Consider the following 22,060-nt stretch of genomic DNA (forward strand, 5'->3'; position numbering starts at 1 on the left):
TCCTTATAGCTTAAAAAGAGCAGAATGTTTTTTTCTGGTGCTTTTAATGTTAAGGGGGGAAAAAGTCCCTACATTGGGAATATCATGAGTTTCAGCCTGAAGCAAATACTTCCAACCAAGTTATGACCTCCTGAAAATAGATGTTTATAATAGAAATGCTAATAGAGCCTTTATGCAGAAATACACTTGAAAGAAGAGAACATTTATACAAAAAAATTTCTTTGCCTTGTCCTTTTCAGTATTCCTTTAGCTATTATTTAAGACATTCATGTCTGAATAAGAACTCTTTCTCTCCCAGCCTCCTTATCCTGCAGAGAAATGGGAGTTCTGTGTCAAAATCTGTCATAAAAATGAGCGTGAAGTCACCAACTTTTCATTATTACTTCACTGAAAGTTTAAGATCTGATCCTATGGGCTGCCGAATGCCTCAGTTCCTATTGACTTTACACATCAAATGGGAGTTATGTTCCCACACTGCTGGTAGTTGAGGGCACTCGAAATCTCAGTGGATTGGGTCCTTCAGTAGGAAAAGACGATGAACTGGGAAAAAGCGAACCCATCTTTGAACAAAAACATCATCAATAATGAAAATGTGACTAGAAAACCACTATGGAAAAGCAACTGAAATGTAAATAGGTTTATGAAGAATAAAAATAATAAAGTATACCATATGGAAGTCACTCTGACTACACAACAGCCTGTATATTGTAAGCCATAATCACTTTCAGTTGCTTTTGTCTTATGAACAGTTTTGAACAAGTGCCGTGATTAATAATAGGCCCTATTTATATAGAAAAATCATTCATAAATAAGAAAGCTCCACATTTTTCCATTTTATCTGCAAAAATGCAAACTGATAATGAAATGCTGATTGTTCTTGGGATTCTGTCTGTTTAAACCACAGGTTTTTGTTATTGCCCATATGGCACAATTTTTAAATAGTGTCAAAAACGCTGCTTCATATTCAAATGCAACATGCATCAAATGATTAGAAATATTTAAATTGATCTTATCTCTCTGACACTTTGCATCGGTATTTTGGGATAAAATGGTTGAACCATACTTAACTAATACTTGGAATTTTCTGTTTGAAACTGACGTTGTTGAAGTTCATTTCCAGTTGTGAGTTTTTAAAATCAGGGTACCGATTTTTACAGGCAACAAAATAAATTTCACACTCCTGAAATCACAAGGGGAAGCCAGTTATTGAACAGCTAGAGTTTTACATTTTTAATATTCAACATTTCTGATAGTGCCAAGTAAGGACAGACCTTTGGCCTGTTCTTTCCTGTAATGTTAGAAAATGATGCCACAAAGTCTGAACTTGCATATGTCTCTGTTAAACTGGATATATCTTTTAAGATCTTCAATCTAAGCAGGTTGTAAGCTTCGAGCAAAATTATTGAGGAATCCTGCCATTAATTTCTTCTTTCTGATATCTGCACATTCAGCACTAGTAACTCACATATATATCACGGATAGATTTCTAATTTCAGCAACACATTATAGGCTTATCATCAACTTGAATAAAATTAAAGTGAATGAGGGGCCATTGAGGATATAATTTTAATACATCAGCCAAGATAAACAGTAAATTGAAGCCCCATCTATGTTATGGCATTGGGCCAAATATCATGTTTGCACCTGCTGAGTAACTGGAAAATTGTTTCCATATCATAGGGGGCACGTTCATCCTAACTTAAAAGATTCACACAAGACTGCACCATCAAACCTCCAGTATGGCTCTCTGCATAGGTTCTGGGTGGAGTAGCTATGAATGGGTCCCTTTGTCTGCTTTGTTCCACATACTATGGAGGAGCAATTAGTACCATCTCTGATGTGGCTGCAATGGATGGAGCCATTGGAAGTGAGCCACAGATGCATTCAGTAGCTAAAGAGCCCACATAGGTGGCTTGGAGGCACTCTGAACAGGTATTCTAGCCTGAAGTCTGACATAGCAGCTATGGAGGGTCAGAAATATAGCTCAACAGCCAGCCTCTGGGATGGGCAGATTGGTTTCTGCCCCTCAGAACCCTCAGAGTTCCCTTCACAGAGCCTAACTACTCACGGTTTGTGTAAAGGTAGGGAGTACACTTCACCTACAGTGATTTGGAAGGGGGAGTGTGTGTACATGTGTATGTATATACTGTGTGTGTGTATGTATATATAATTTCTATACTTGATTACAGCACTGCTTCTAGTAGTCTGAAGAAGTGATTCCAGTACTTCTCAGTGTTTGAGAATGTGGGATACAATAACACTTATGTTAAAGAACTCTCCAATTTCTGTTTGTGGTATTTTGTGCTCTATTATGCACATTAATTAAATGATGGACAGACTCTCCAGCTACATGGTGCCTAAATGTGCCTGCTATAAGATAAAGGCACATTAGGAAGAAAGGGGAGGAAAGTAATTTCCAGGAAGCCCTGTAAATCTGTTAGCCACAGGCAATATTGAATACAACAATGAAACCTGACAACAAATCCATTAACTGGAGGAGAGCAGATCTTAGAACATTAAATTATTGAGTGGTTCTGCCTTCGGATAAGCTCTGTTAATTTTAAAAGTTTATAACTTTTTGTGCATTCTAAACATTTATAAAAATATACAAATTTGCTCATGCCTGTATTTGGAGATAGCATATCTTTGTCATCATTTTTCTTTTAAATTAAAAATATGTCTATACATGCAGCGCTGCAGCAATGCAGCTGTACCAATACAGCTGGGCCAGTGCAGCACATCTAGCAAAGATGCTCTATGCCGATGGAAGAGAGCTCTTCTGTCGACATAAAAAATATACCTCTGCAAGTGGCATGAGCTATGTTGGTGGGAGAAGCACTCCCGCTGACATAGTGCTGTGCACACAAATGCATATGTCACTTAAGGGGGTGAAATATTCACCCCCTGAGTGATATACATTTTGCCAACATAGGCTGTAGTGTAGACATAACCTTAGTTTGTTTTTAGATTCCACCAAATGGGTATAGGAGTGATCAGTTTGCTATTGTACACTTGGGAACAAATTCTGCCCTCTCTCCTGCTGGTATGGAGGTCCTCTTTGGACAGTAAAACTGGTGGAATTCTGCATGCTAGGGAGCAGAATGCAAGGAACCCTGTGTCCTACCTTGGTATGAGGGGGTCTACTCCTGCACTGCTGGGGAAGGAGACCTGGGCAAGCTAAGTGGAGGTGGACAAGGGAAGGAGTAGAGATGAGGTTGGTGGATCCGCAACCATGTAGATATGTAACACAGACAGACCCTGGTCATAAGCAGGCAGGACCGAACCTGGGGCCTCTGGAGCTTAGTACATGAGCCTCTACTGCATGAGCAAACTGTTAGCTAAGACTGTAGAGCAGACTCATTTTATCTCTCTCTAAATGGTCTCAGTGCCACTAGATGGGACAGAACACCACACCCAGAAGGTGTGTGGGTTACAGATACAGCAGCCAAATCCTTCTAGCAAATGTGAAGTGCAATGACCATAGGGGCAGCTGCATCGCTAGGGTTATGGGAATGGCTGAAGAGCAGCCTGTAGGGGAGGATTCTTCTTTCAGGGGCATTCCCTGAGCCAAGTCTATGTACTCCAGCTTGGTGTGGGGAGACAAAGAGGGCCCTTGGACCCCAGTTCAGCAAACAACATCCCTGTTATTGAAGCCTGGTGTAGAGTTTGCTGAAATGTGTTCTTAGGACTCCGTTTGAAAATGAGGCATGCATCACCAAGTATCTTGAAAAAATCCTTGCAGTTTTTTCCTGCTTACATGGGGAAGCATGCCAATGGAAGTGAATTTGGAAATGAGCCTTTAGCATAGTTACTGATGTTTACAATGTTTTTTTTTTAATAATGACATTGTTGGTGTACATTTAATCTTTTTACTACAGTTCCATTATAAAAGTCATAACAAGGGGGAAGTTTATTGGTGTATGTTAAATCTGTTTACTGATGTTCCTTTAATAAAGATATAAAAATAAAAGGGGAGAATGTCACTGACAAATATTCAATAATTTTTACTGATATCTTAGAAAAAAAAGAATCAAAACAAGAGGCAGAATTCATGGCCATTGTGCTGCATCTGTTTGATTGTTTCCCAAACCTGTCCACCACCCAAAGAAGAAATCTGTCATTTTCCTGTTATTAAGCAAATTCATTAAAAACGTAAATGTCTCGTGTAATTACTGCTTCTTTTATATTGTATATGTTTATACCTATTTTAAAATATAAAAAGTAGAGAATATATAAATTTTTTAGTGGATACAAAGTAAGGATTTAATATATGCATATGTAAGAATAGCAGTGGGTGTTAATAAAAAATTGTGGTTTTCTTTATCAGTGATAAGTAATGAGTGCTTCATTTTCTTCAAACATATTTTGTTAAATCTTTGAGGACTTTGAATCAAATTCCTTTGCCATAGATGTTAGATTGTTTTATTTGAGGTTTGTATTTAATTACTGTTTGATGGTATTTTTAATAATAAATGGTATACTTGATAACAAATATGACAAGTTTTCCCTTCTCATAATTACTACTACTGTACTTAGAAAGATAATGCTGTCATGGAGCAATAGGGGTGTGCCCTGCTTTAGACGTTGGAGGTAAGCACTGTAATTTTTTTTTTTAAGAAGTCACCCCAGTAGCAGATGTTTTAGTGTGATTATGCTGAGGAAGAAGAGGCAAAGGGCTCCAGAGGACCTCCAACCAAATAAATTAATTATGATATGCTGTAGCTAGTACTACTCTCATTGACGCCAGTGGAGCTCATCTCTTGCCTGAAATGGGCATAGGATCAGAATCATAATGTACTTGGCTAAAATGTTTTGGTTTGTCTGTGAAATTCTACAACAGTAGAATATTGCAGACCACAGTGTAATACAGTGTGTTTTGCCTAGGATTCCCTTTGGGAGTTTCTGGGATATGCAAGCTTCTCCCAGTGGGGAATAGTACTTTTCAGGAATATTGACTGTAAAGGCTATCAACATGCCAATCAAGCATGATGTTCAGTACAGTGGTCAAAAATAATAATAATAATAATATATATAGCAATTTTTGAAAGTTTCTGAAATGTTAACGTTTTGAAGTTTTTGAACAGAACAGATTTTGAACATTTTCATGGATTTCTTTTTACCAAAAAATCAGTTGAAAAAATTTCACTTTTTTCACATCCGCCCATTTTTTCTCCCCCCACCCCCTTTCCATGGTGGCACTGGTGAAGGACGGGGTCAGAAGGAGAAAACAACAAAAAATAAAACGTGAAACTTTTTTGGATTTTCAGCAAACAGAGAAAAACACAATTTCTAAATATTAAAAATGTTTATGCAATTTTAGCTCCTGAAACAGGTCATTTTCTGAAGGAACATTTGTTGAAAAATGTTTGACCAGCTCTAATAGGGCTTGACCCTTCTCTGTGGAAGGCAATGGAAGCAGGATCAAACTCACACTCAGGATGTGAAACCAGGACCGTCAGTTAACTACTTCAGATGTGGACCATTATAAAACATTCCTGTTCCGTGCATGCAAGAGAAATAAAATGAAAAGAGATCAGATTGACTAACCTTTATTATTCCAATAAAAAAGCTTATTTCCCTGATGAAGTGAAAAGATCCTTCCAGCTATTTACTGTCAAGTTTTAGCCTACTTAAGTTTCTTTACAGACTGCATCATGTATGTGTGACATTGAACTCCATATGTTTTATGGAAATATGCTTATGAGTGTGAATATGATGTAACTGGAATATGTTTTAAGCAAAAGGTCTCTTGTAAGGTATCATAACAAAGGTTATAACCTACTGAATATATTCCTCCTATTTGTATGCATATATCATTCTTGTATCTGAAGCTAGAAATATGAAGTATAACTCTGAGGTCCTATTGCAACGTTTGGGCCATTAATGGTGGTTTAGAATCTTGATGGCTCCCATTGACTAGGACAATTGGTTGTAAATGGTTTATTTACTTGCAAACCTTCCTGTGTACATGTGGGCCAACCCAGGAAGAATGGAGACTAGGGGTCTTACAGTGACATGTGACTGTGTCACATGATACTGGAATCCATCTTAATCCTTGTACTTTTCCATTGATGAGGCAGGGGTGGGGACAAGCACAGACAAAATATTCCCATCTTGCGCCAAAGCTATAAAAGGGGGTGGAGCAGGACAAAGAGGGCTTCCAGTCATGAGAAAACCCCTGCTTACCACCTGCATTCTGCTGGAACTAACAAGGACTGTACCAGGGGAAAGGATTGGGCTCAGACTAGGAAGGAGTCTAGTCTGTGAAAGAAGCTTATTGGAACATCTTTGAGGGTGAGATATTATCTGTAATCAGTCTCTTAAAGTATTAGGCTTAGACGTGCATGTTTTTGCTTTATTTTGCTTGGTGACTTACTTTGTTCTGTCTGTTATTACTTGAAACCACTTAAATCCTACTTTTTATACTTCATAAAATCACTTTTGTTTATTAATAAACCCAGAGTAAGTGATTAATACCTGGGGGAGCAAACAGCTGTGCATATCTCTCTATCAGTGTTATAGAGGGTGGACAATTTATGAATTTACCTTGTATAAGCTTTATACAGAGTAAATGGATTTATTTGGGGTTTGGGTCCCATTGGAAACTAGGTGTCTGGGTGCTGGAGTTAGGTAATCTGCTAAACTGTTTTCAGTTTAATCTGCAGCTTTGGGGGCGTGGACCAAACCCTGGGTCTGTGTTGCAGCAGGCTAGTGTGTCTGGATCAACAAGCTAGGGTTCTGGAAGTCCCAAGCTGGCAGGGAAAATGGGCTCAGAGGTAATTTCAGCACATCAGGTGACAGTCCCAAGGGAATCTCTGTGACCGAACCTGTCACAGTATGGTCCTTTCCAAAATATTCATTTGGAAACCTGTTCTCATGGTCAAAACATTGGCTGTTCCTCATATACAGCAGCTCATTCACCCCCCATGATTATTGAAAGCAGTAAATCAAAATAAAGGGGCCTAATCCTAATTAGGGAACAACCAGGAACATGAACATGAGGAAATCTTAATATGTCCATATGTATATGTTTCTGATGAGTACAGCAGTTCTACCACACTTTAAGAACTGGTAAACGGGAATCAAAGGGGGCTCTGCCCTCACCTCCGGCACAGAATCATGCTAAGTGCCATGGCTCTGCTCCATGAGGGGGAAGTCATAGAGTGACCATACAGGGGGCATTCACAACTTCCACATGCTCTAGTAGCAATTTTCTCTGCAGCAGCTCAGAGGCATGGTATAGGAGAAGGAGTTGGGGTATTGGAGGATGGCTTGGTGCTTAGCGTGGAAAACAGGAGACCAGGTTCAGTTCCATGCTGCACCACAGACTTCTTGTATGGCTTTGGGTAAGTCACTTGTGCCCAGATCCTCAAAGGTATTTATGTTTTTGAAATCAATGGAGATTGTGCCTTTGAGAATCTGTGTGGAGCTCTCCCTTTGGGGATAACAGTATTTCCCTACTTCTTAGAGAGGTTCTGAGGATAAATACATTAAAGATTGAGGTGCTCACATACTATGGTAACAGGGGTCACATAAGTACCTCTGCTAGACAGATGACCAGTGGTTCAGTGACTGTGTGGATTGGGTACATGCATGACCATTGTTCCAGCCAACACCCAAAAGCATTAGTGCTGTGCCCCCTGAAAGGGAGGGAATGTGCCAAACCCCAGGAAAAGGGAGTATTTTAGTAAGAATCAAGTGTAAGTAAATGACTTTTTTTACTGAAATATTAATCATTTGTGGTTGGCTCCTATGAGGTGCCGAACACGCTAATCTTCCATTACTTCTTTGGGATTTAGGACGTTCAGGCTTAGAGCCCCAAATCTTGGGAGGTAGGCACATAAAAACCTTTGAAGGGCTTGGCCTCAATGTCTTGAGGAGATGCTCACCACCTTACGAGGATCAGACCATGATTACTTATGTGTTAAACATACAAGTGACGCTTGAGCCATTTAATAGGTGTGTGACAACAGAAAATAAATCTTAACATGCTAAACAGCAGTTGAAACTGCATCCTTGAATTAGCAAGTTAGCCTATGATAAGGGTCAGTAGCTGGATGTTTACAACCTCTTCGCAGGTCACAATTTAGCTATGATTATGAGAGTAACAATATACATTCATTAAGCACTTCAGATGGTCAAACAAACATTTAATTAATCTCTGAGCTGATGCTGTCAAATTTTGGTACATAAAAGACCAATTTTACTTATCCCAGGTGTTTCTCTCAATCTTTTTTCTAGGGGTCTCAGGTTTTTTAGCAAGAAGGTGTCAGCTGATAACAGGGTTATTGAGAACAGCAGATAGATTCCGCATTATTTTAGACTTTTTCAGGAGTTGATGCAGTTTTCCTCCTTTTGGTCATGGGCATGAGGAATTTTTCACATTTGAAAGGTCTCTGAATCTTCTGGATCTCTGACTTTGAACAAAACTGACGAAATTCAGAATTTTTTATGGAAAATGGTAATATTGTCAGGAGATTCCAGAATCTGCATGGTTGATATACTGCACTGGAAAAAAGTTCAATATACAATTCTCTGCTTTGAAGCCTTGACTTTTGGAAGCCAGACAAAAGTTGCAAAGTACAGGATAGTGAGCCATAAGTAAAATAGTTAAGTGGAGCTACAGAAAAATATCGGCTACCCATATATCCAGGGTTACAATGATCCATCATGATTTTGTGTCATTCTTTTGAAGGACTGCTTAGGTAATAAATATGGTTTGTATCATAGTGCCAGAATTTCATTACTGCAGTGTAATTCTAGCAGTTTGAAGACTAGAAGTTCTATGATATGAAAATATGTCAGGTAGAAAGAAGGGCAGGTAACAAAGTACTGCATCTGCACCACTGATAGAGTGTTAGAACTGAGCAAATAATTTCCAACTAAGAATTTAGTCCATTAATTTAGCTTCTTTCTTTACTCATTAGCAGATTGTGATTCCCAGTTTTTTTTTTATTTTTGTGAGTAGTTTAGACTTTGGTTTGGTTGCATTCCATTTATTGTAAGCATTTGATACTCAGTATTCAAACCTACATTGTATAGGTTTAGAGGGGTAGCTGTGTTACTCTGTATCAGCAAAAACAATGAGGAGTCCTTGTGGCACCTTAGAGACTAACAATAGCATCAGCTGAAATGTTAAAGGTTCATTTGACCATCTGAAGTGCTTAATGAGTGTATATTGTTACTCTCATAACATAGCTAAATTGAGACCTGAAAAGGGGTTGTAAACATCCAGCTACTGACCTTTATCATAGGCTAACTAAATGCATCTGATGAAGTGGGTTATAGCCCACAAAAGCTTATGCTCAAATAAATTTGTTAGTCTCTAAGGTGCCACAAGGACTCCTCGTTGTTTTTACTGCAAAGGTTAATTTTGATTGGTCACATAAATCACATGGTATTGTTCTTTTTAATTTGATAAACATAACTCCTGTAATTGAGGAGAGGGATTGAAGAAACCACTGGGGATTTTAATCTCTTCAGAGGAAATACAGTAGAAATTTAGGGAGAGGTAAACAGAAGTAGGGAATTTTAAAAATTGTTGAGACCTTTTCCTTTCTGGCTCACCAGTGCATCAGTCTTAAAAAAAAAGTATTGATTTTTCAATTACGAAAGATTTATTGAGTAGAAATTAAATTTTCTTTCATAACACCCATACAAAGTTAGCATGTGTGCGTTCACAGTCCTGGCTGCAATCAGACTAGTCACATCATTGTCTAGGTCACTTAAAGCCTGATTCTGAAACATTTAAGTCAATGAGAGTTTTGCTATTGACTTGAATGGGGAGCAGGATTGACTTGAATGTGAGCCTTAATTTCCTTTATGGCAGGGGTGCTGGAGAGGAGTTTGTTAACTGTGGCTAAATCTGCGAGTCTGTCCTGGGAAGTCACGGATTCCATGACTTTCTGTGACCTCTGATGTCTGCAGCGGCCAGTGCTGGTTCAGGGGCTGCACCAGTGGGAGTCCCGGGCCGCATGCTGCTGCCCGCCCCCTCCCAGCACCAGTGGGGGCCCAGGCCATCTCTCCCAGCACCCACGGCACCCCTGGATCCAGGGCCGGCTCCAGGCACCAGCTTAACAAGCAGGTGCTTGGGGCGGCCAAGGGAGAGGGGCGGCAGGTCCCTCGCTCCCTCTGGAAGCGAAAGACCTGCCGCTGAACTGCCGCCGCCGATCGCGGCTTTTTTTTTTTTTTCTTTTTGCTTGCGGCGGCAGAAATGCTGGAGCCGGCCCTGCCTGGACCACCCCCCCCAGAGCACCCACAGACCCCTGCCCAAGTTTTAGTTAGGGGTATACAGTAAAAGTCATGGACAGGTCATGGGCTGTGAATTTTTGTGAATTTTACTAAAAATACCCGTGAGTAAAACGTAGCCTGAACCATGGCCCTCAGCTACCTGAACAAGCAGCATCCCATCCCATATAAAATGTACCTGTTCTGGGACAAATATTCGAACATGCCAGTTTGAAATTTGCTTTTCACAAGCTAAAGTGCTGTGACATTTGTGGGAATCAAACACAAAAGGGATGTAAGCATGTCAGAGTGAGCTAATATTTATATTCAAGTGAATGCGCTGAGGAATTTGTTTCTCAGTATTCTCCCAGCTCTCGTGGATGTGGATCCTAATGTTTATAAACTTCTGAGTCTATAAGCCTCAACATATATATGGTTGAAGGAATATTAAGGTGTTGCAATTTAGTGTGAACATAGCACTGAAAATAGAGAAGGCAGTGATGCGAATATTGTTCACTAAAACCATTTGTTGCTGAAGCATTATTGTTCAATATAAAGACAGGAAATAGAATAGAAGATTGTGAATAATACAGTCTAAATTTCTGAGACCATTTTATCTATTTCACAGCATTGCAATGACACTGACAGTACTTAAATTCCCAGTTTGCTGTAATTATGGATGTTTGATGACCTAGTACCCCATTTAATTAACACTTCAAAGCAAGTTACTTTGAAGACTATTGTACAAACATGTAAAGAAAAGTTATCTTTGTTATACTACAATGTTACAACCATTGTTTGCAAAAGCAAAGCTTACTAGGATTTTAAAAGGATTATCTATGACAGGCCGTCTTGCAGGGAAAAATACATGATCTGTCTTATCTAAAAAGATAGATGAAGGCTTTTCTACTTATTGGAGCTGAGCTTCTGCAAGGTTCTGAGCACCCTCTTCTCCAGCAGAACTCAGAGTTGTGGGTGCAGGATCAGGTGCTGTCTGTGGATTCAAATCAATTTGTACATTTCCCTTTCCAATTATTTCAAAATGCATGCTAGTGTTACGCTGAGGAAATACAGAGTTACGTTAGTGCTAAGTGTCAGGCACAAGACAGAATTGGCCTCTTGCAATGGGTTTAGAAATTCCTGTGATGATGCTTTGCTTACTTGCTGATCTGCTAATTACTAAATCTTCACCTACTTTAGTATAAATTATCACACCGGATAACTTCAACAGATATTTATTGTTGACTATTTTATCACTTAAATGGTAACGGAGCTTTCATCTCAGTTCAACTACACCACAAATACAGTGGGAAACATCCTCAACTGGTGTACAAGGGCACAGTTATGCTGATTTACATCATCTGAGGGTCTGGCCCATTAACTCTAGTTCACCTTTCCTAGGCAGTCTCCCACATTCTTCCCTGAGCTGACTGCTTTGAGCAGAAGACATATTCATAAGGCAGGAATAATATCCTTAGGAATAATGCTTCTTTTTCACAAGGGGTGTTTACAAAAAACACTGAATCAAATTGAACTTCATTACCATACTATTCTGCTGTACTATCTCCTTCCCTAACTGCCACATGATTGCATGTTTAATGCATAATGTATCAGTTGGTGCCAATGACTGTATTTTGGCTATGCTTTCAGAAAGTATTATGAAGCAAGACTCAGACACATTAGGAGTGACTAAATCAGAAACAGATAGAGGTGTAAAAAGTATTCAAAATTAAGTGGTTGCACATAAATTAATCTTTAAATTTCATTTTTACCCCCATTTTACTGATACAGAGAGAAAATTAATTTTGATACTTTTGCCTTTCTTTTTTAAGCTTATCAGAGGAAGTTGTTTTGGGACTCTGGAAACAGCCCCACCAAAACTGCCGCACATCCTGCTGTCCATCATTACAGAAGAAAACTGCGAAATTCTTAAAATTTCTTCCACAGATTATTTGAGAATAAAAGAGGTAAAACTGTGATACTATTAGAGTCTTAGAACCCTTCTAAGGCAATAGTTTGAACATTCTTGTCTTCAGTGTTGTATAATTAAGTATGATGTATTTAATTTAACCATTTGATTAACTTGAAAATGCTCTAACATAAATATGTTTTCAGGTTTTTGAGTATTTGCACATAGAGGGCTCAATTATACACCTTCTAAGGTTGAGAAGTGGTGGGCAGAGGGGTCAGCTACTCTACCTCATCTGCCATGTCAGGTGGCCTCTACTTTTAGTGCTTGTCTTCAGCAGCAAGGGTATTTTCCTCTGTTCTTCAGCCCCAGGTGGAAGGACCAGATCTGTCAGTCTTAGGGAGGAAGCATGGCTACCACTTCTGTAAAGAAATAAAACCCCTCAAAGTCATTCATCCTCCTGGCCGCTTCAACAAGGGCCTCCAACACAACAAAAAGCACAGCAGCAGATGATAATATAATAGGAGCCACCTAGATCAAATATTGTAAGCATAATCCATTGTGGTCATCTGAGAAACATCAGATCAGAGAAATCCTGTTCTGGCCAAGCATGAACACTGCCATTGAAGATAAGGTATCCAATTGTGAAATCTGCTATAAATATGGGAAAGACAATAGAAAAGAACGGCTAAAACCACAAAAGACTAATGATATGTGTTGAATTATTTGAATTAAACAGGAAGAATTACCTCTTATTAGTGGGCTACTATTCACATGTTTATGAAAGCTAAGCTGTTCTGCAACACATCAAGTAATAATGCAATAGCATATTGAAAATCAAGTTTGCTCACCATGGATTCCAGATGAGTTAAGAGCCAGCAGTTACTACAGTTCATGTGTAGTACATTTGGAAAATTCTCTTTTATAACTGTTTACAGTTTACCACATTCATCCCTTTCCATGCACAATCAAATAGATTAATGGAAAAGTCTGTACAAACAGCAAAAGGTCCATCAAAATACTTTTAGTCCTCCCAAGGTTTCTCATCAACCAGACTGTGCAAGAAGAACTGCTCAAGAGACTGATAGAACACGTAGGAGGCAGAAAATCCAAAACCAACTTCTCCAAGCAGTGTCTTGCTACTATTTCCACAGGAACAATACCTGACTCCCTCCTCTGTCTGTCCAAGGAGCTAGGACCTTCAGCTCCTTCCTTTATTGTAAATCTGGTGTGTTGCTACCTATTGGAACTGATGGGCCATTGGCATGATACTGTGTGGGTCATCATCAAAATGCTCCAGCAAATTTATACTTTGATTCAGCTCCTCCTGTGACCATTACCCCTGTACAGTCTAACGTGACAGGTAAGCTCTTCCAACAAATAAGTTGGCATCTGTGGTGAAGATCTTTTTGTCTTTTTCTCTGATCAGGAGTCCTTTTTTTGAAATGGTCTGTGGCTGACCTCCACGCTGGAGGTTAGTTGACATTTTAAGGGACCATCTTGTAGTGCAGGTCTTAGATGCTCTACATCTATGTACATCTACATATATGCTTGGAGATAGGATCATTAGAAACTGTTGGAGGAGCTGCATTTCAAGTCTAGCCCAAGTTGGCAGATCCATGCAGGACACCGGCAATCTAAGGAGGCTTGAAAGCACTTTGACTGATGAGGGGCATTGAATCTGTCTGCTTGATTAGTTCCCTGAGTCTCATCTGAGAGAAAAGCTGTGTGCATTGATGGGGGGGAGGAAGGTGGAACATTTGTACCAGGCCCCTGAGCTCAAGTGGACCCCCAAAATATCTCTAATGTCCGTGTAAATAAAGTGAAATGGTAGGGGTGAGGACCCAGGAAACACAATGGGGTGGGGTCCAAAATTTCTCTCGTTGGGCCTGTGCATTTTGGTGTCTACTGTGAGTTCCCTATTGCTGCCCCCAGTTGCTGGATGGTCCGAACTGGGATAAACTGGCTTTTCTGGGAGTTTACTTGAAAGATGAGGGAATAAAAACATTGAATTTCAAATATGGTGGCTCTAATTCTCATGTTCATGCAAGCTATGCTTAGTAAACAAGCTAAGGGTAGAGACAAAGGCAAGTTTATACCATTTTTGCACTCCCTTTTCTTTGTATCTCACTGATGCCCTCAGATTCTGGGGCCAGCTGGTGATTAGTCTGGCCCACAGCATAACTTAGAGCAGTCACAGGGCTGCTGTAAATTGTGACTGGCTATAACAGTATGGCAAGGCCATAGTGGCAGCCAGGGAATCACTGAAACACAGCAGCACTATAGCCATGTCCCTTGCACCTGGCACTGGCCACTGGCAGAAGACAGGATACTGGGTTAGGTGGACTTTTGGTCTGACCCAGAATGGCCGTTCTTATGTTCCCCAGGACATGCCCCAACACATCATCTGTATCGAGGCTGTGATGGGCAAGGCCTCGACATGGCTACACAAGTTCTACACCGCCTAGGGATTTCTTCAAGCTGGTGGAATTTTCATATGACCATATAAACCAGTATTATGCCATATTTTTCTCCCTGGAGTAGTAAAAGAAGTTGGAGCAGGCCCAAAGGTCTGGCCTGTAGTCTTGTTCCACTTTTAGTCTTGAGGTTGCTCAAATCATGATGTCACCCAGCAAGTAATAGATGTGAATACCTCTTTGTCTAACAGCTGGAAACATGACCACTACAACCTCTGTAAATACCCTTTCTGGTGTGATTAAGCCCAACTTTAGAATGTTTCTGTATGTGAGAGATCCTGGATGATGTTCTGTGCTAAGGCCTGATCAAGAGGTTCAGTTGAGCTTCTCTAAAGTCAGAAGAAGTCAGGAAACCAACCTCAGGAGCTGGCTACTGGTAAGCTTCAGGAGTCTTATCTTAAATTTTTTGCTCCATTTGTTGAGACTCTTCAGGCTGAGGATTACTCTTATCCCTAAAAAAAAAAACAGGAGTACAGACTAACATGGCTGCTACTCTGAATCTTATCCCTAAAAATAGATGAAGACTAGAAAAAAGATGGAATAGACTCCTCGGTGATTATTACTATTAATAGTACATAAATGGTGATATTCTGACTTTGGGACTGAATAGATACCTTCAGTAGCCAGTAAGTGTATTTGGAGCAAATTATGATCATTTGGAGGAATGGCTCTGGAACTCTCTATATAGCTATTATTTTCTATATCTAAACAAGGAAAACAGCATGTTGCACACAAGTAGTGGCTGAACTTCCAAGATACAGCAGATGCATTTTTAAATTGAAGGGGAGGATCAAGCTGTTCCACGGCTTTATTTTTCATCCAGGTTATCTGTAATTTTTATGCAGTTCCTTTTCTGACAAACAAGAAAAAGTTACCTGCTAAAATGTAGAGTGAGTAATGGAGAGATTTGAAAAGATACATTTCATACATTATGCAATTTTTCCTGTAATATAATAATGTGTGTTTTGTGCCCGTCCTCCTCTTAGTTTGTATAATCTTTGGAATGCTAGATGGAGCCCGGGAAGTGATGGGTGTAACTCTAGGGTGTTGTAAATAACAAAAAGTCATGCTTACAAGATCTGGGTGTTAAGCCGTGTTAATGAATTATGGTTAAATATTGTAGAAAGAGTACATGAGCATATTGTGAATCGGGCCCAAGTCTAATTAAACTCAAAGTGGAAACACATTTTTAAGGAATCGTTTTGTTGCTTCAGAAATCAGCTGTTTTTGATTTTCTAAGCAGCAGCTTTATACTTCAAAGGATCAGTGCCTCTGTGTTGAGACTGACAAGATTGACTTTTGAGTTTGATTTATGCAGCAGAGACAGGATCTTAGAGTAAGGTTTTTCTCCCCCATTAAAAAAAATTACAAGTGTGTTTCATCATTTTCTAAAGAAGTTCACAATTAGGAAAAAGAAATTCTAATCACTGTTTCTCAAGTTATAATTACTAAAGATTAGTATTTTGGCTCTATTATCACAAAACCTACCTAAAAATAAACCTCATACTTCTCAAACTTTGCTTTACTTTATGGATTTTTAATATGCAAATGGTGGTTTTTTTCTTTGCTGCCTTTTTCATTTTAGGTTTTTTCTTCTTTTACATATTTTATCATTACTGTTGAACGTGTATCTGTCTTTCAGGAAATAGCTAAGCGTGAACGAATTGCCAAGGAAGAATTAATTCATGGCTGTCCATATTATCGCGACTGGCCTATGCTTTATGTATTTCAGTTAGTGTCTCATTTGAAATGGAGGCAATTTCCTGCAGGCTATGGTTAGTTTCAGTCTATTTTTATTCACTTGTAAATTCACAATACAAAGTTATTTTTTGGGCAAATATAGCAAAGTAATAAATTACACAAAATTAAGGAAGATTCCAATAAGTGTTTGTTTCCTTAAACTATTTTTCAGTCATTTTCTCAAATGGAAGCTATTTAAACTTCATATAGGCATAATTTAGTAAGATCATCCTTTATTCATATTAAAACTGAATGATAAAATCTTTTAACCAGCCAGTTAATACTGGAGTGAATTATATCTATAATCTGCATTAAAATGAAAAATTAATGACTATCAGAAGCTTTTGATTAATTCGTTGTTAAAAGTTGCTTATTATCCCACTCATTGCATTGAGTGGTGCCCAGTATGATGGATCAGAATCTATTACAGAATGTTTTGTTCGGATTCAGTTGTATTAGATGATCCAGGATGATTATAAAAAGGAGTAAAATCCATATATTATATGCAATATAATTTCATTAGAAATCTTTTTCTTTTTTTTCCATTTGACTTGTATAATTACTTTTTTGGCTGATCCCATTGAGATAATGTTTTTGAAAGACTTGTATAAATTCTTAGAACATGCAATTGCATGAATAAACAATTATAGTTCAGATTGGTATTAGAGATATTACTAATCAGTGTCACTGGTCACACAGGACTTGTTTGGAGTAAAGACGTGCCTTTGTTGCTATTATTTAAAATCTGTTTTGTTTATACAGCACAGTAGGGGCTCTCTGCAAAGGATGCCATTGGCAATTTGCTAGGAGCATTGTGCTTAGTATGTAGCGAAAGGATCAGTTTGCAACCATCTTTTGTGCAGATGTATGGCTTGTTGAGGCTATCAGTCCCAACATATCACAGTCCAACTCGACCCTGTGGCCTCCACCTGTGTTAATGCTATATACCTTGGCATATGGCATCCAAGGGCTGCACATCTACATTGAAGATGGAGGTAGTTGAAAGCTGTATCATCGAGTTCCATGGCTTGTGTTTGCCAGCAGGTTGCACTTTGATCACTCCAGAAAGTGGCATGTTAAGAAGGAAATGTTCATTTATTTGGACATTTGATTTACTAGAACACAATATTATTACTTTCAGGTCAGATGACAACCTTGATCTTCATAGTCATGTTACTGTCAGAAGCTTGATATTCTACCGGTGAAGTTGCATAATTACAAAACAGGAAACTCTAGGACCAGGAGAAGGTTGTCCAGCCATGTCTACCATTATGAGGGAATGAATTAATGGGTTATTTTAAAGGAAAATGGAAACACCCTTGTGACTATGCTACAAGTAAAATAATAGTTTGGCTTCATTTATAAAAATCAAGTTTTTCTTTTTCCATTCTCAGGTCAAAATCTCCACTTCTTTAATACATCTTTTTGTATCCCTTTCCTATCATCTTCAAAGGTGTGTATCACAGCAAACCTCCTCCAGCCAAGCACGGCTGGCTGTAATTCCCTTCAGAACCCTTTAATTTTGTTTCAAGCGTTCCCCCAAGGTTGCCATTTGACATCAGTGTAAGATGTAAGCATATGCAGCATACACACCCTCCATAGGCCTACCTAGCTGTGCTTGGGGATTTGCACACTAAATCAGTATCTTTGTTTTCTGTTAAAATGTACACTGTAAAATGATGAAGTATTGCCAGGGACTCATAATCACAGCGCTTGATCTTTGATTTTAGATGATTCATATTAAGTCACAATGGGGTATATTTCCTGTTGTAAGCACAATGGGCATGCCTCTAAAATTGGTTTTGCACGCCTTGTGCACGCAAAACCCAACACTTGTGCATGCAACGTGGGTGATATCTTGTGAAAATGGGCCACTGCTCAATTGTCATGTAGAAATGGAGGGTTTTCTGCAAGCAAAAGGGTTATAGGTATGCTTTTTTTGGGTGTGCTCCATTGTACCAGAATATGTAGTCCAACATATTAATTATTAGTTAAATATAAACTAGTTGTCATGATTTAACAAAAACTGGAGCATTGACCAGCACAATTTAAATGTGTTTTTATTTGGGCTACAGAGTTCTGCCTTCATCTTGCTCTGTTTCCTTACTAACCTAATTTCCATCCCCTTCCTGCTGTCTTTGTGCATCTGCCTTGTAATTTAGCCTCACACCTGCAGTGACTTCTTGGTAAACAATTTCTTTAGATAAAATGATAAGTACAGATATTTGATTCATTTTACTATATAAAACATATGTTGTAGAAGTAAGTCACTTTACAATGGTGGCTGGCATTATGATCCCGTTTTACAGAGGCACAGAGAAATTAAATGATTTGTATAAGGACACACACCAAATCTGCATCAGACCTAAGACTAGAATCTAGGTTTCGTGACAGCTAGGTCCATGCTTACTGTCTTCCACTAAGCATGATGGGAGACTCCCAGAGGATACGCACTGAAAAACACTGGGGAGGGTGGATTTTTGACAAGAGAGAAGGTGAGAAAAGGAACACAGATTACAGCCAGAATTGCCTTGGGCACTTCTGGAGAAGTCTAAGCAACAGATTTAAAATATTTAGTCTGCCTTGAAACTCAGGCTTAAATCTAGGCTGGTTTGTCTTTGCTTTTCACCCTCAAGATAAATAAAGTGCATTCTAAGCTGTTTGATCTGTACATCTTTCAGACAAGAACTTAAAAATTTGAGGGTAAAAACGTGGCTCCATTGAAGTAAATGGGAGCTTTGCCATCGATTTCAGTGGGGCCAGGATTTCATTTGAACCTCTATCTGCTATCACATTTTTTAAGATGAGTTCACCTCAGTATCACTGTATAAAATGTCCCTCTTTCCACTGTGGTGCAGTGCACAGTTTGACAGCTGTCTGCTGCCCACATCCACAGAGTCCTACTGCAAAGTAGTATTGATCTATCTGTCTAATAGGTACAGTGCTTTGGTATGAAAGGTGCTATATAAATGTAAAATATTATTGCAGTGCACTCGATTTAACTGGAACAGCTGCTTTATTGGAAACCTCCCAGATTAATCAAGTCTAATGATAGCAGATTTGTAATGACTGCTTCTTAATTGGCACATATTAGCATATATACTGCATAATGCATATATAGCTAGTGCCAAGTAGTTAAATGGTGTTGAAAAAGGTGAATATTAAAGATATGGGGTGAAATCCTGGCCCCACTCAAGTAAAAGGCAAAATTCCCATTTACTTCAATAGGACCAGGATTTCATCCATTGTCTTTTAAAAGAGAAATCTGTCACATCAAATGGCAAGGGTGGCTGGTTTCTGGAGGCATCCAGCCAAACATAATGGAACTCACAAGTTCCTTTGGTATGTCTACCCTCATTTATGTCCCATCATTAATGCAGTTTTAAGATAAAGATGTTAAGAACTCCTTATTTCAGCTTCATATTGACCCCAACCCTTCCACTCCATTAATGTTCCCATCCTGGTCATCTTCTACCCATTAGTTGCCTCTGTGCTCATTTCCATCCTACCCTCTGTGCATGATACAGCCTCCCTGAGCTCAGTTGCAGACTCTTAACCTGGATCTTAAAGACCCACTTCTGTCATGCTGCCTAGAGTGAATCCAATTGGCTTATGTAAATATACCTTATTTCTAACCCCCCTAAATTCTGTCTACATGCCTGTCTGTCCTTGGTGTGTGAGCTCCTCACAGTGAAGACTGTCCCTTCTGGATGTGCGGAAAAACACCTACCACATTCAAAGGGCAGGTCTGCGCTACTGCGGGGATTGACGCTCCAAGATCGATCCACCGGTGGTCGATTTAGTAGGTCTAGTAAAGACCCGCCAAATGGACTGCAGGTCGCTCTCCAGTCAACCCCTGTACTCTACCCCCAACGAGAAGAGTAAGGTAAGTCAATGGGATATTTTCTCCCATTGACCCCCCCGCGGTAACTCAACCTAAGGTATGTCAACTCCAGCTATGTTATTCAACTTACTGCGGTAGTGTAGACATAACCTGAGTGTTGCCATAGACAGGGATAGATTTTTTTCAGAAGTGTTCAGCTCCCAGCAGCTCTCACTGTAAGCCTCAATTTGTGTGAGAATGGGGAACACTTCTGAAAATGTGGCCATTTATTTAGATGCCTAAGTGGGAGCTGTTGGATCTGAGCTCTTTTGAAAATCTGGCTCATAATAAATAAATAATAATAATACACAGAAAGCAGGAATACATATGTAATGTTGAAAGTTCGTTAACTTCTGATGCAAAAAGACGTGGCCTCTCTTTATATCATTATGAATTATCTGCTAATTAAACTAATGAATAATACAATACAAAGAGGAATTCCTTATACAGTCCTCCGTATAGAAAATCTTTTTTTTTTTTGTGCTCATTAAGATCTACTATACAAAGATTGAAAAAAGTCAGGTCAATGGTTCTAAACTTCTGAGCATTTTAAATTCAATGGGTCAGAGTTGGAGATGATCTCCAGTGTGAGATGATTCCCCAGCTGAGATGAAATTTAAGTAACCACTCAGAAGACTGACAATAATAGGCTGCTTAATGAAAATGGACTTCTAATAAATGTAGAGCAGAACTATAATCATTACTCAGGGGATACTTTGTACAACCTCTTGTACAGGTTTTCCTGCACACACATTTCTTTGGCAGATTGGGCCACCTCAGACAAGAATTTGGGTATGGATATATTGCATATCTTTAATATGCATTAGCTACTGTTTAAAAATCTACCACCCACACTGGATTAATACAATCCTCAATCCTGTAAAGGAAGCGTGGAACCTTACTTCCCCATGGGGTACAATTAAAGTCAAAGTTTATCCAAAGATATCTGTTTAAAGAAAAAACAAATTATCATCAGTGGGTCTTAAACCTGCTAGGTCCCCCGTAACCAACATGTGTGTATATATATATATATAATGTAAAATATATTTTAGAAGCCAAAAAACCATAAAGGTTTAATAAAAACACAGGATATAAGCAATATTGAAACTGTGAATTTCTGTAGGACCTTAAACAATGACTGATCTTTAGATAAAATTTGACTATCATCTCTGTTCAATATTGGTTATGACTTGATTTTCCCAAGGGTCTTTCTCTTGCTGGCAAGAAATCATATTTTCAGTGCCAGTGATAGTTGCCCTATGTCTCAGTATAAAGGATGTGATTGCCTTTCTTACATCTCTGAAAATATTAAATGATTCTCTTTGCATAAAAAGAATAAGTTGATCCATGATTTTTTGTTGTTGTTGTTCTTCTGCATTCGCCTGGTTTTCATTCTCCTTTGTTTTTCACTCTTCCTTTCCTCTATGGACAATTTTGCCATTGTTTCAGTTTTATGCATTGAGTTTATCCCTAGAGGGGCATCTATAATGTGATCCATTGTGCCTTCCAGTCAGTTACGGCACCTATTGACAACATTTGAAAAAAAATGTTTTTGATCATTTCAGACTCAGCGCTAGCAGCCTGGGAGATTATTATTGTCACTGTTTTTATTGACAGGATCATCTTTTGTTTTTTTACTTTCTCTTTTCTAGCTCAAAGAGTTTATGCCATCAGAAGTGTCTGACTTAAGGTGAATTAGTACCTTCATGAGCAGAAAATACTGGGTACAAAAGAGCTCTTTAATCTAGTGGAGAAAGGCATAACAAGAACCAATGGCTAAACATTAAAGCCAGACAAATTATAATTAGAAATAAGGCACACATT

At 38.9% G+C, this 22,060-nt stretch overlaps 1 protein-coding gene across 1 annotated transcript in view; it reads left to right on the forward strand.

The window, feature by feature from the left end:
• CNBD1 (cyclic nucleotide binding domain containing 1) overlaps positions 1-22,060 on the forward strand; it is a 302,000-nt gene that overhangs the window by 190,377 nt on the left and 89,563 nt on the right. Inside the window, exons 6-7 of the mRNA XM_029913352.1 lie at positions 12,060-12,194; positions 16,256-16,388. Coding sequence (XP_029769212.1) covers positions 12,060-12,194; positions 16,256-16,388 — 268 coding nt within the window. The remainder of the gene's footprint in view (positions 1-12,059; positions 12,195-16,255; positions 16,389-22,060) is intronic.

Source organism: Terrapene carolina, unplaced genomic scaffold (genome assembly GCF_002925995.2).
Source record: "Terrapene carolina triunguis isolate 2854851 unplaced genomic scaffold, T_m_triunguis-2.0 Scaffold58, whole genome shotgun sequence".
Classification (NCBI taxonomy): domain Eukaryota; kingdom Metazoa; phylum Chordata; order Testudines; family Emydidae; genus Terrapene; species Terrapene triunguis.